This window comes from Photinus pyralis, unplaced genomic scaffold (genome assembly GCF_008802855.1).
Source record: "Photinus pyralis isolate 1611_PpyrPB1 unplaced genomic scaffold, Ppyr1.3 Ppyr1.4_LG6, whole genome shotgun sequence".
Classification (NCBI taxonomy): domain Eukaryota; kingdom Metazoa; phylum Arthropoda; class Insecta; order Coleoptera; family Lampyridae; genus Photinus; species Photinus pyralis.
The window spans coordinates 202,282-216,835 of NW_022170663.1; the positions used below are offsets into that span (position 1 = coordinate 202,282).

A 14,554-nucleotide genomic window follows, 5' to 3' on the forward strand; every position below is an offset into this window, starting at 1 on the left:
GGTGTGTACTTATTTCGAATTCGACATAGCAGATGTGTGAGTGTGACAAACGTTGATACTTTACCCTCCAGCTAAGTTAATTGTTTAGTGATACAGAACATAATATGTATGAGGGCCATCATTATCGTGGCGCCAAGTCCAGTGTGAATATTGTCGAAAAAAAGGCGGTGTGATTTCTTCAACTAGGGATTTTGAGGACATAGGTAGGTTTCCACATCAAATAAAAAAAAATTAATTTATCTAGAGAATGGTAACTATTGTTTTGATATATATGGTGTGTTAATCAGAAGAATTTCTATTTTAACGCACTTACTTTTTCATCGACAGAAATTTAATAAAAACCTTATAATCGAAACGCCTGTACTATATCATTTATTTTGCAAAGTAAAATTTAATTGAACCCAAAAACCAACCAACATCCCCGACACTCTGATTTTGATGGTTGATACGCCACTGGCGGATTTCTGTCGAACGACCTTGAAATCTCCTTTAGGATGATGTTTACGAATATTTTGGTCGTGATCCGTCATCAAAAGTATATTTTTGACTTTTGGAGGTATGCTCCTTGCCTTGCACAATTTTAGTCTTCATGCAATAAACGACGTTCTATCGGGTATCGATGAGCGACCGAAGTGATAACGCAAAACATCAGCAGATACGTTATCAAACGAATCCAACGAAAATGCCGGAACAAGATTTGGGCCCCCGAAAGACACTATTCGTGCTAGTGATTGTTGTCGGGTGTTTCGCAGTTCTTTGGCCCAAAGTGTTCTACCCAATGTTGGTGGGGCCTACAAATCAACGCATGAAACCAAATCACTTGGATAAAGGTAAGTTACAGTACAACATTGTTATTATAGCCCTTTGGATTTCGTTTAACACCTTTATTTCACTGTATAGGCTGCTGTGATGTTATTTCCGATATTGACGTAAACACTATTAAGATTATGACGGAGCTGTGTAACACTATCATTGAACATTTAGAAGAGAAGCCTGTCAAAGCTCAAGATGTAATAAAACAGTGTCGCACTGAAATCTACAATAAGTGCGGAATAGATATTTCGGCTGTGCTACAGGAACAAGTACGACTCGGCCGCTCGTTTAAACAAATCGTCGACGAAATACGATCATTTAACAGTTCCTTTTGTTTAAAATATCAATTTGGACTCTCTCCTTCAAAATTAGGAATACCGCACAGAATCGCTATTAATTTATCTCCAGTCTGTAAGAAACTTGTTTATTATTTGGTTTGCGATAACCATTTTAGGGTGTGTCTGTTTGAGCAATTAACATTGTTTATTTTGCTCTAAATTAATTGTACTGAAATTTTGATAATAATGTTCAATTTTTCTGGCAGATGTGAAACAAGAACGCCCGTCACATTTAAGACCCGAAATGTTACATCCTGCTCTCCGTGAACGTGGCAGTGCCATTGTGCAACCTTATCAACCACCAGTAGTGAAACCTGGACAACCCAAGTTTGTTGATGGAAGGGTAAGTATCACCAGAAGGGTAAACGCTTGTAAAGCCAGGTTTATGTTGTGGTATGAAATGTAAATAAAACCAAGATTTTAAACTTTCGGTGGGTGAACTTTGTCTCTTATGGCTGCAGGTTTATTGTGTTTAGCACATTTTTGGCAAAGTCAGTAATTTCTTTTAATATCTCCTTGTAATATTTATAAATCATAGTGAATTATTTGTAGATTCAGTATGAAAAATATTTACACTAGGTCATCTGATTAGGATTAAGTGAAGGTATTTGGCCAAATAATTATTTTTGCATATACGATTTTCAAGTTTAAAGATGATAGGATATACAAATTCTGGAAAGTGGCCAATATTAACTGCATGTGAATGTATATTTATCTTCGATAAAATAAAATTGTATTTTATTTACACGGAAGGTTGTCAAGAATCGTAATTGTAGGACACTTTAGCTTCAATTTTTAGTAGTTCTTCAGGATGGCTACTTACTTGCTGTGTACAATGGTTCAAGCTCGGGTTCAAGTAAAAACCTTATTGACACATCCAGCATCTGCTACTACGAAAAATCTCAATAATTAAATTTGATGAAACTCATCAACTCCACAATTCCAACAAATTTTTATGTAAACATCTAACATAACCCTGGGTACCAACAGAAAAGTAGCAGGAGAACTCTGATGTAGGTCGTAATTTAGGCTTGATTAAATACAACATAGACATCTACATATGAAACAAATACCATGCAATAAGCAATCGATTGAAACAATTAATTAAAGAAATCTTAATTAACTTACCGTTTTAATAATCCAAAATATCTGATCGATTGCACTGATGCACAAGCACACAAAACACCATATTGCTTTGAAATTCCACTTCTTTACTTTAATTATTGCACATGCATCTCGAATTAGAAGACACTGGGTTCATTGTAATTTCAGATGTAATATTGGCACTTTGATGATGAAAAAATTTCCTTTATCTGGTAATGAGAAATGCTTCACATAAGCGATAAAAACAACTCTCCGACTAACTCCTTCGAAAATTGCACTTGCTAATCCGAATTAAACATTCACTTTAAATAGCATAATAAAAAATCTCTCAAAGCACTTTCTGTTCTGTTAATTTTTTCAAAAATTAATTTTTTTAGATATTCCCGTGGCCCCACGTTGGGCGCCAAATAATAATGCTGTGGTTCCACGTTGGGCGCCAAATAAATAATGCTGTCTGGTGTATGCGGTCACCCTCAAAACACCTGCTAACTCAAAATTGAAATTTAGAATCTTTATAATTTCTCCTCGAGCACTTCCGCCATCTCCTACAAAGAATAAAACTAATATTGACTGAAATTAATAATTTGGTAGACATGTTTTTATTACGCTTCAGCCTGGTCCAGTTCCTGGAATTCGTCCTCCAATGGGCGGAGCTGGTCACATGGTCCATTCTCCAAAGGGATCCAATTCAATGGGAGTCATAATGCCTATCTATACAGTCGGTATAGTCATATTTTTCTCCTACACTTTAATGAAGGTTTGTCTAAATGTACTTATATAAATCGTCACTTAACATTCTACATATATTCTAGTTACTGTTTAAAAAGAAACCCGAAGGTCCTGGTGCGCCTCTATATCCCCCTGTAGAGCCATCGCTGACATTCAAAAAGGAGGTGTTCGAATTACAAAAAAGCAAACCTCCGCAAGGACCTTTAAGTAAGTACACATTTTTGCCATATTATTTACAATAATGCAGTTGTTGCTATATCATTTGTTGTTTCTGCTGCTTCAAAGTAGGCTGGAGAGAAAGAGATGCAAGTAAGTTAACATTAATTAATGAGAATGTTATATTAACCCTCCCCACAATAGTTTGATTTCTTCTGTAATAACATATACCCTTCTTAATCGATGCCTTACATATTATGCACTAACATATTGGTTTTAATTAAGTATTGAAGAAACTAGAAGTATAAAACCACCCAGAGCTAAACCGTTTATTCTTGCAGCACTTGGCGTTAAGTAGTTAATTGTAAGTTGGAACTTAGATCTCTCGTTGTTTTTATTACTTGGTCTTACTATAGACAGATATTTTTAAGGATCCTTATTGTCACTATCAAAATTTAGGAAATAATTAACGTGCGAAATGATAATAACAATAGCATAATGAAAAATGTTGATATCTTTTATCATGGTACAAAAACAGTAAGTGTTAAAGAGGATGGGGTTTCAATAGAGGGTTGATCTTCCAATCCACCCCACCTAATCCATGCCTGAACTTTGAGTTTCATGCTGAAAAAGGAAATGGAAAGGTTGATAGCAACCAAATACTTTCCCTTCTTGAGATATCAGCATTATTTCGATATTGCAACATAACTAATCCTATCTGTTATGTAATTCTCTTATATAACACACAACAAATAACACTAGTCACTGCCTAGAGTGGTGCAGGAGGGACATACAACAACATACTCAGCGTTAAAGAATTTAAAATCAAAAACATTTGAGTCTGTATGTCTGTAGGAGATGAAGAATTGGATCACTTACGGCGACGCCTTCGTGAAACTGAATTAGCGATGGAGCGCATCGTAGTCCAGATGGCGCAAGTACCACTTAGGTCACAGGTGTGCCATTCGCACCCTCCTGCCCGCACTAGCAGCTCAGCATAGCTTTTGCTTTATTTGTCTGTCTTGGCTGCACTATACGCTTTCCTTTCTGTTAGTTTAAAATTCGTAGTCATATTAACTTACATAATAACACCTACAGAGTGTACGGACAGTATTGCAGCTGTAAATTATCGTCTTTGTTTGCTTTATCGTTTAATGCAATACTTTTGGTACACTGTATAGATATACAAATGGTCCCCGTAAATTTATGCCATAATTGTCTGATGTAAGTTAACTGCTTCAAATTGAGGATTTTTGCTAGCTTTTCAAATTGGGTTCAAGCATTAAGTCACAGAGCATATGTGACTGAATTCCAAGTTGGAATAGAGAATTAATTGTTTGTTGTTTTACTACACTTGGGATAATATGTTGTGTGGTCAATTTGAAGACGCCAGAAAATTTCTTGTTATTAAAAACTGGAACAATTATAACTACCATAGGTTAAATTTGGAAAGCATTTATAGAATGCGCTGATCCTACTTATGAATTTGTCTTACCTTCACTTGTGTTTCAAAGACAACAAATTTGAGACTCTCTGTGGTGGTCAGATGTCGATCTCGAACCAAGGTATTGATTTTGTTGGCATGTGAGTCGTAAATTAATGTGGCCATCTTTCATGGTCTTTAAACAGTTGGCAGTTATTTTAAAAAATGTGAAAATGTCCCACACTTCATAGCAACATTGCAGTAAGCTGTCTTTAGCATCATATATAATAATAATAATAATATAAATATAATAAATAAATAAATAATAAAAGTTTCACTAACAGATTTGAGGAGTTTAACACAAACGCCTTAACACCCAATCCGTCTATCCGTTACATAATTGAAAATCGATTTATGGAACGGGTAACTGTAACTGTGGTCGGTTTTTTCAATTTGCGGTACATATTATAAAATAGTTATTTATATAACAAGAGCGCGAAGTTCAATTTCGCGCATTGAGACTGAAGGTATTTTGACGAGGCGAAGCCGAGTTAAAATATCAGTCAAATGCGCGAAATAACTTCGCGCTAGCGTTATAGACAATATTTTTTCTACAACTGAACCGATTATTAATTAAATTGCTGTTTAAGTTCAACTTTGTCCCGTGCGCGAAATACTTTTTTTCACTGTTGACGATTTCGCGCACGTTGTCAAGAGCAACCTTGCTTATTAATTAACCGATTAAAAATCTAGTACTTCGCGTTTCGAAATCCGTCAGAAAATGACAGGGATTTTTGACAGTTGTAGAAAATAGTTATTTATATAACAAGAGCGTGAAGTTCAATTTTGCGCATTGAGACTGAAGGTATTTTGACGAGGCGAAGCCGAGTTAAAATATCAGTCAAATGCGCGAAGTAACTTCGCGCTAGCGTTATATACCATATTTTTTCTACAACTGAACCGATTGTTAATTAAATTTGCTGTTTAAGTTCAACTTTGTCACGTGCGCGAAATACTTTTTTATTATACCTGAATCACAATCTCCGTTTTAAACACTCAAATGCGTGCGAAAAAAGGCCTTTAAAACACACGTGCTTTAAAGTTGCTAAGTAACGATACTTCAAGTGTGACTTTTGAAACTGCCATCTGGGTGAAATAAAAAATCTTCCTAAGTCGCTTTCTGTAAATGCAGAACATTTCTTTGGCTTGTACCTATCCTTTGGTTGAAGCTTTTACAAACGCGCGTAATTTAGGGTACCTATGCTTCCAAATCTGTTCCACTTTTTAGTCCCAGCAATAAGTGAAGTTTTGAATGAATGCACCAAAAGTTAGAAGATTTAAATACCTTTGACATTTCCTTCATATATGCCAGCATTATCGATGCATTTAAGACTTTATTCGTAAGTAACTTCCTATTCATCCATGAAACAACTTTTCACATGCTTGATAATAAGGTTTACTGGATTGAGATTTTACACCTACCAACTTTGTTTAGATTTTACAACCAGCGATTTAATGGACGGTGTATTATCTTTTTCAACGGAAATCGTACAAAGACGATGATTTTTATAAGCAAACGTCAAGTAACATTTCCATGGCAATCGTGAAATTACGAACACCCAGCCCACTTAATTAGACATGTATTCGAGTATAACGTCAATATGATTTCATTGAATTTCCTATTTTTAAATTATACCGCAGGTATAATAAAAAATACTATAAGATACACGTGTATAATTGGTCTTTAAAGCACTTGCAACGTTAAAGGCACTCCGCTTTGCGTCGTGCCCTTAAACTCCTTGCGCGTGCTTTAAAGACTTGATTATACACTTGTATCTTAATATACTATTTTCACTGTTGACGATTTCGCGCACGTTGTCAAGGGCAACCTTACTTATTAATTAACCGTTTAAAAATCTAGTACTTCGCGCTTCGAAATTCGTCAGAAAATGACAGGTTTTTTTGACAGTTGTAGAAAAAAACATTTTTTACAAAAACAAAAACTCATACCACCAAAATCATACTAAAATCAAAGTAGTCATTGAACATGCAGAAAAAAATATCCTACCTATGGACCGTAGTTTCCTACATTCACATAATAATAATTACATAATCAACCGGTTATTATAAATAATCGCCGCATTAATTACTTTGAACGTAACATATAGAGGGGATGGTGTGAAAGTGATATTTGATTCCTTTCTTGAGTTGGTTTTGCGTATAAAGATGTTACAAAGATGTGAGTTACCCATTGATATATGGACTATGGAGGTCTTTTCATTTTGTAGTATATTAACGCTTTCCACAAAGTTCAAATTTCTATTTAAACTATGGTAAAAGAAACCCTTATCACGGTTCCATTACATTACAGAGTGTTGTGTAGATAGTGATCCATATATAAAATTAATACAACGCTTAGATAAACAACTCCAAATGGTTTATTTTTGTGCCATTGCGTTAAAAAACACAATATATTTCACAGAAGAGGCTATTATTGTCTTCACATTTTGCTTGTAATTTTGGTGCTTACCTTGATGTATAATATACTATTATTGAAATTAAGGACATTAATAAATTCAGAAAAGTTATACACTAACGAAATTGTAGATTGAAGTATGTCATCTATTTTATTTTAATTTGGAATTCAGTATACTATAAAAGAGTATATCATCGCTAAGAAACTTTAGAGGTCATAATTTTATTAATATATTTGTTTAAAACATTCTGATGATATAATGTCAATATCTCCACTTGTATTCTTTATTCTTAGTCGTAAATGCAATGACGGCCTTGTTGGATGAGGTAGACCAAGAGTTGGAAGCCAGAAGAAAAGCTCACGAAGTTGCTAGTCAGGTATCGATAGTGTTGACAATTTTGCAAATAGCAAAATCTTAATAGTAACGACCTCAAATCCCCCAGCTTCCGGCACAATTTGCGTTGCTTTTGCTTAGTCGCTTATCAAATTTGCCTTCATTTACTTATGCGCATTACGCACACGTTTTTTTGTTTATTAATAATGTACATTATGTACTTAAGTGTTCGTTTTTGTAGTTGCTGTTTTTTAATGATTACTAAAATGCGAGGATTAATTGCGCGAATGATTTTGTAGAAGGAAGATGGAGAGTTGGCGAATGGCTGCGCCAAGCAACCGCCTGATCACGAACAGCCCTCCGTAAAAATATTGGGCATGGAAATGACGGCGAGTTGTGAGGGAGGGCAAAAGTGGGACAGATGTGAATCTCCCGTGATTCCAAAGTCGCAAGCGCCTCCAGAACCAACAGAACCGCCACAAGTAGAGCTACAAGATTTTTAAATCGCGCTCATGACATTTTTTTAGGAAATTTTCCTAGGGGGCATTTTACCAGCACAATCGCAACTGTTGGTAGCCGATTCCACAGTTGAAGAAGAAACAAATTCGTTAAGTTCGTCTGCAGATCCGCCTGTAATTTTGGCCAGCAAAATGACACTGTCCGTGATTAGTCTAGATGCTCCAGAGAATGGTACGTAATAGTTTTGTCACGAAAGTAACTGGCACTTTCCCAATTACAGAGGAAGCGCATGTAGTAGAGGATGTTGTTGATGAATCAAAGTATACCACTGCTGCTGCAGGAGACATATCAGATGTAATTAAATGTTAACAGTATTTCAAAATTGATGGTACAATTTTTAGGAAGAAGCAAGTGATATTGTTGACGAAATTGAAAAAAGTACCAATCAGGATGATGGTGCAAAGAAGGGAGATGAAATCACAGAAGCTCCTTTATTAACACAACTTAATGATATAATTAGCAGTGATATAAACAATGCAGTCGAAAGCGTGCTAAATGATGGCCTAATTAAAAATGTGGAGAGTGTAGACATAGTAAATACAATACAAGATGATGAAAGCCCAATTGTAACAGCACTCAAAGATCAACTTAGCAAAACTACTGAAGACATTTACGATAGTTTAATTGAAAGTGTAGGCAATGATACGAAGCAAGATGAAGACGGTACGATAGATATCAACGAACAAATCGATATGAGCCAACTCGAAGATGAAGTTAGAAAAGTGGTAGATGATGATATACAGTATGTTTCGAAAGTGGAAAAAGATCAAAGTGATGTAGAGAATAAAGTAGATGAGGATGATGTTCAGAAAATGGATTTGAATGATGAAGGATCTGAAGAAGAAAATAGTGACATTGAGGAAGTTGAGGATGGCACCGATGCCAACTCTTTTGATGATGAAATAGAGGAGATTATTATATTTGAGGATGAGATAGACATGAACGATGATGAAGACAGAGTGTTCATATCACATGAATCAGTTCAGAATATTGGAGATATTATTGACGAAATTATTACAGATGGAGCTCGAAGACTGGAAATTGTTAACGATATTGACAACAATGATAACTTAGAACATTCCGTTGATCCTTTTAATGATCAAGGTGATGACAATTCGGACGTAAATATGTCCAGAAATAATAATCTTGCCTCTGACGTATCAAACTCCTTAGGTCAACATGATGAAGTTCGAAATGATACTAAAGGAGAACAAGAAAAAGATTGTGCCAACTGAATGATTAAACATTTATAGTGATGATATTTATCCATAACTACTGTTCCTTTATCAGGGTATTTGTACTATAATGCAACATTCATTTTAAACAACAATTAAGGACCTAAGTAGAAGCATAAATTTAACAGTGCGCTTTTTGTTCAAATGTTCCTATCTAGAAAACATAATATTTGGAAATTTATTGATAAAAGCATGGATAGACCACACTCCTACTAATTTTATTGTTGCACCTCCTAATGATAAGAATTTATTAAATAACTGATACTTTTTATTGTACTTGCCAATAGTTGTTGCATGTTTCGGAGTTGTTTTGTGTTTTCAGTAAATATAATATGCAACTACCTACTTAAAAGCCTTGATAAATTCAGTGTTTTAATAAACAGCACAAAATGAGTAAATATGCCTATAAGATCATGTCACTTGTTGCGTTGATTTTATTTCCTTTTAGGTGTACTTCTAATAAATACTGTAAATCATTGTAAATTCTTTATCCCCTTAAGCAAGTTTAACAAATAGGACAGGTAAAATGAAAATAGCAGTGCAATCTTGTCATGCTTTGCAGCTTGTTCAGTTGGTTATGCCATTGTTTAATGTGGAAAATATTCATATCCATATAATACAAAAGCGCTCTTTCGAAAAAATCTTACCTTGAAGGTATTAAGTTACTCTGCCTAATCGGTGACTCGCCCTGTACAATCCATATGCGTTGATGATTTGTACATTTGTAACAGAACAATATAAGCGTAACCATTGTTTAAATAAAGTGTTTAATCAATGGTTATACTGATATATAGGAATTTCATGTCTACTTACTTTTACATGATAAAAAGGCTCCTGGAAGACGTCTAATTTTATGCAACCAAAGTTACTACCTACAACAAATGAGGATCTGCCTGTCATATTCATTAATTTGCATATTATCGCTTTAACTTCCCTATTCTAACTTCGGTTCGTGTGCGATATATTCAACTAAAGATAAAGTTGATATTTCCAAAGTGCCGATAACGGTTAAAGGAGCTTAAGAGATTTATTTTCTGTGAAGCTAAAGCAACAATATAATTAATAATAATTAATATGACAGCCAGATCTTTATTTGCTTCAAGAAGTTTTTTTGGTTGCATAAAGTTCTGTGTTTTAAAAGTATTCAAAACCCGAAACCAATACCTTATAAAGCTTTATTCCACCTTGAAATGGGTTCACTTCCCTTGCAATGCACGAGTAACCAGTAGTACCTATATGTAACAAACAAAATTTATTACACGATCAACTAGAATATTTTTATTAACCTTCCAGAGAAGTACAACAAACATGTGAATTTTATATTTGGCGATCGTACAGCTATACAAACTATCTTACAATCTTGCATTATTTACCAGTTGTCCAGTTACCTGGTCGATGAGCAGTTAACGTCCAATCTCTATGAGGCGACCAGATTCCACCATTCTGTATTTTACTTTCTCTCTCAAAAAGTGCAAAGTTGTTCATAAGTGCATCCTTTTTCACATACCCTGCTGTTGCAAACAAAAGTGATGTGCAGAACCCTACCATCCCGCTTCTTTTCCATGCTCCGCATACAATACCGGCTGCACATCCTCCAATCATCCAATTTATATGATCATCTTTTTTACGGAAATTTGCTGCACTGTTCGTAAATACCACGAAGGTTGTACTGATGCCTATTATAGGCGCGCAAACGGAAGCGATTCTGCCTAAAGTTGCTGCATACCCTTTCGGATGGGAATAGAGCAGAACGTCTATTGTGGCAACACAGGCAGAAACTAGTCCTGCATTTTTAATGGTAATCCATAATTTTTTACCTATTTCTGTACCATCTGGATAATCGAAATAGCTTTCTCCAGTGAAGGGAAGAGGCATTTTAATTTATTATTTTATTTTGGTTAATTGGTTATGTAAGTTGGATTACCAACATTATGGAACAGAAAAAGAACTAAAAATCGTCTCCAATTCTTTGTATGTACAAGGATGGTAAGAACGAAAGGTACAAACATTCATACATACAGGGAAATTGATATATTTTTTGATACTGAAATCATATATCAAATAAGTTGTGTTGGGCGGAATGCCGTAATGTTTTAAATCCATTTCTAGTATTTATTTTTGCTTGTGTACTCCGACACCGACTATATATATTATACATAATCAAAGGTTTCAACCCGTTATTTCATCCTGAATGCAACATGAAGTTATCGTTTTACTCTCGTTTTCAAAATCCCTCGGTACGCCCCTGTTCGAATGTGAAAATCTTAGACCAAGAACTATTCCGAGGTGAATATTCATGTTACTCGTTTTAAAAATATTAACAAATTTGTTGTGTAGTTGACATTTCAAAATACAATTTTTTGTTAATTGCTTTGTTAAATTGGATTTGTTTATTATACTGTATAAATTGTGGGAAGAGGCAGAGCTAAAAATTTAAATCTAGTAACTTTTACGTTTGTGACTCACACAGGGATGTAACATCATCAAAAAATGACAAACCAACCCAACCTAATAATGGCGTCTGATGGGGAAGAAATAATAACTGATCAAGAAAAAGTAAGAATAGTATCAGATTTTATTCTTCATTCACCGCCGGGAGAGTTTAATGAGGTTTTTAACGATGTCCGTAAATTACTAAACAACGATGACCTTCTTAAGGAGGGCGCAAGTGGGGCATTCGCTCAATATAATAAGGACCAATTAACACCTGTAAAAATAGAAAATGCCGATACTTTGGTGCTTATTACCGAATACAACGATCTAGGAAGTAATAGATTTTATGATCCTAGAAGTAAGCAATCCTTTAAGTACGACCACTTAAGAAAGGATGCTTCGGATTACCAATCGTACACACCTGATGCTTCGGCCGAACCCTGGAGAGCAGCAATAGATGCAGAATTTATGCAGTATGCTAGAAACCATTATAAGGACGGCGTTAGCAGCGTGTACGGGCGCAGTCAACCAGGTGGAGTTATTACCGTCACTGCATGTATAGAAGATCATCAGTTTCAACCAAAAAACTTTTGGAATGGCCGATGGCGCTCTCAATGGTTCGTCACTTTAAATGGCAGTTCAACAGCGGAAGTACGTGGAGTATTAAAAGTCCAGGTGCACTATTACGAAGAGGGCAACGTACAACTTGTCAGTTCGAAGGAAGTAAAAGAATCCATCCCAGTAACAAATGAAGTTCAAACTGCCAGAGAAATTGTGCAGTTAATCGAAGAATCCGAAAATTTATATCAAACTGCAATATCGGAGAACTACCAAACAATGTCGGACACGACTTTTAAAGCGTTACGTCGATTGTTACCGGTTACGCGTACGAAAATCGATTGGAATAAAATTGTTTCATATAGTATTGGAAAGGAGTTGAAAACTCAATGATAAGTGAAATGTATAAACTTACTGGCTGTCTATCAAACACTGTGCGCCTTGTTATCGCTTGAAAGGTTTTGTACATATGGCCCGGTTTTGTTGAGTTTTAGACAGTGCAGGGATAGCCATTTAGCATAATTATTTCACGAAAGAACGTAGTTTCTCAATTGTGCCGATCAGTTACTTGGACTATGACATGTTATTTCCTTTAGTTTTTCTACAAAAGCGCTTTTTGCCCATGATTTCACTGTGTTTAAGTCTATTTCGATGTTTGAACAGTCTATCCCTGAGAACGGAGTGTGCAATACAAAGGCACAATTTCCCGTTGCTTTTCTAGTTATTTGGCTTATGTTATATACAGTAAGAATTATTCCTAATTATTTTGTAATTTTTATTTACCATTATCACTGCATTTGTTATTACTTATGCTAATAGTTTCGATATTTTTAAATGGATTAGAAAATTATATGAATTGCTGCCCAGAAAATGAAATAATTTATATCTTGTTAAATTGGACCGTTGTATGGGTTATTTTTTAAATAAAAAGCAAATTAAATACTTTTGATTTTGAGTGCAGTAGCTCTAGTGCAGAGATCTGACTATACAAATAAAGGTAGCAAAGCAACTCTCTAAAATCTAAATAATAGAACAAATTAAACGGCAAACAATTTTTTATTAGCATAAAAGGAAGGTGAATGCGTTAACACGGTTACTTTTAGATCTGGAACAAAAGAGCCGTGAGCGCATAAACCTTGATCGTTCACCATGGTTTGATTTGAGCTGAGATGACTAAAAAAATTTATTCTATTATGCTTTGTCCGTATGTATTCATAGGGAAATAACATGGGAAAATACATTTTCGCCAATTCCTGCTCCCCATTTCATCCTACAGGAAAAATAAAAACACCCTCGGATGGATAATTAAAATTGGCATTAGATGACATCAAAAAAGTGCGCCTAAGCCCTTTTTTAATAGGAATAATACACGGCGAAGTTCGTGATTTATTGCCAATGTTTTATAGAGTAATATTTTTTCACCCTTTCGTGGTTGAAGTGAGATGATAGTCAAAGGAAGGATTTTTGTAGTAGGTAGCTAGCATCTGATGAATATTGTAATTGTCTATCCGAGGATGTTTTTATTTTTTTTGTAGGATGAAATGGGGAGCAGGAATTTTGATAAATCCTTAAGACTTAGTTCTTGAACTTTGAGGAAATATATTTAAACCGTAAATACATTATTCAAAAATTAATTCCTCATAGAACTACACAGCGTATTACAGGTAACGACATTTTCGCCATTCCCTGCAATAGGTAACAGCTGTGGTCATAGCCATGACTAGATAGATTTGTTTGGTCAGAGTGGGTCGAGACATGATGGACCTTAAAACTCTGAAGGACTAACTTAGTGACTGGAGAAGGGTGTCTGGTGACCAAGGGTACCTGACTAAACAACTGTCAGTGACAGAAATTTAAGTACCTACCCTTGTTTATGATGATCAAAACGAATTAACCATTTCTGAAAAAATGTACAATTTTGATGCTTACTTGATTTATTGAACGTTTAACCAGCAACAGTGCAATAAAGCTGTACATCTAAATATACCACAGAAGTTAATAATTTATACTTATGGAATTGTTCCTATACCTAAAGTAGTATATATTATTAATTACGCTCCTACTTATATAGCTAAACCATAAACAGATACAATGCAAAACATAGTTTTATTTTCCCAACGAACTGTGCAACTGCCGTCAGTATTATTATCCCAATAACACGAACTAGCAGTATGCAAACCTGCTCCATTCTTTTGCATAATTGTACATGTAACAATGTACTTATACGGTTTTAATAATTTCGTTAACTCCGACGTGCACGCTTCTACAACGGCGGTGGTCCAATTGTTTACTTTAGCTTGATTATAGCCGTTACCTCCAATTACAGTTTCGATTGCCTCTTTAATAATTTTACTAACATCGTCCACCACAAATTGACCTTCTTCTTGGAGATCTTGTTCGATGTTTATTTTCTGTTCCTTCTCGGCCATGATGATG

At 35.0% G+C, this 14,554-nt stretch overlaps 3 protein-coding genes across 8 annotated transcripts; 2 read left to right on the plus strand and 1 right to left on the minus strand.

Annotated features, from left to right (window-relative positions):
* The first annotated feature begins 486 nt into the window (after window positions 1-486).
* On the plus strand, window positions 487-9,604 carry LOC116174455. Of its 6 annotated transcripts, none has more exons than XM_031492374.1 (11): window positions 487-830; window positions 901-1,224; window positions 1,358-1,494; window positions 2,869-3,012; window positions 3,068-3,191; window positions 3,270-3,293; window positions 3,996-4,096; window positions 7,673-7,855; window positions 7,901-8,063; window positions 8,113-8,186; window positions 8,234-9,604. In XM_031492374.1, exons 1-11 carry the CDS (start codon window positions 620-622, stop codon window positions 9,125-9,127), a joined length of 2,379 nt encoding a protein of 792 aa, XP_031348234.1. In that variant the 5' UTR covers window positions 487-619; the 3' UTR covers window positions 9,128-9,604. The 6 variants fall into 6 exon arrangements, with proteins under 6 accessions (XP_031348234.1, XP_031348236.1, XP_031348235.1 ...); XM_031492376.1 differs by lacking the exon at window positions 3,996-4,096 and adding an exon at window positions 7,334-7,416; XM_031492375.1 differs by having other exon boundaries at window positions 3,273-3,293.
* A 1,914-nt stretch (window positions 9,605-11,518) lies between these two features.
* On the plus strand, window positions 11,519-13,046 carry LOC116174463 (F-actin-capping protein subunit alpha). The gene has a single exon (XM_031492391.1). It carries the CDS (start codon window positions 11,618-11,620, stop codon window positions 12,509-12,511), a length of 894 nt encoding a protein of 297 aa, XP_031348251.1. The 5' UTR covers window positions 11,519-11,617; the 3' UTR covers window positions 12,512-13,046.
* Window positions 13,047-14,181: 1,135 nt separating this feature from the next.
* Window positions 14,182-14,547, minus strand: LOC116173442 (dynein light chain Tctex-type-like). The gene has a single exon (XM_031490926.1). It carries the CDS (start codon window positions 14,545-14,547, stop codon window positions 14,182-14,184), a length of 366 nt encoding a protein of 121 aa, XP_031346786.1.
* Window positions 14,548-14,554: the final 7 nt, after the last annotated feature.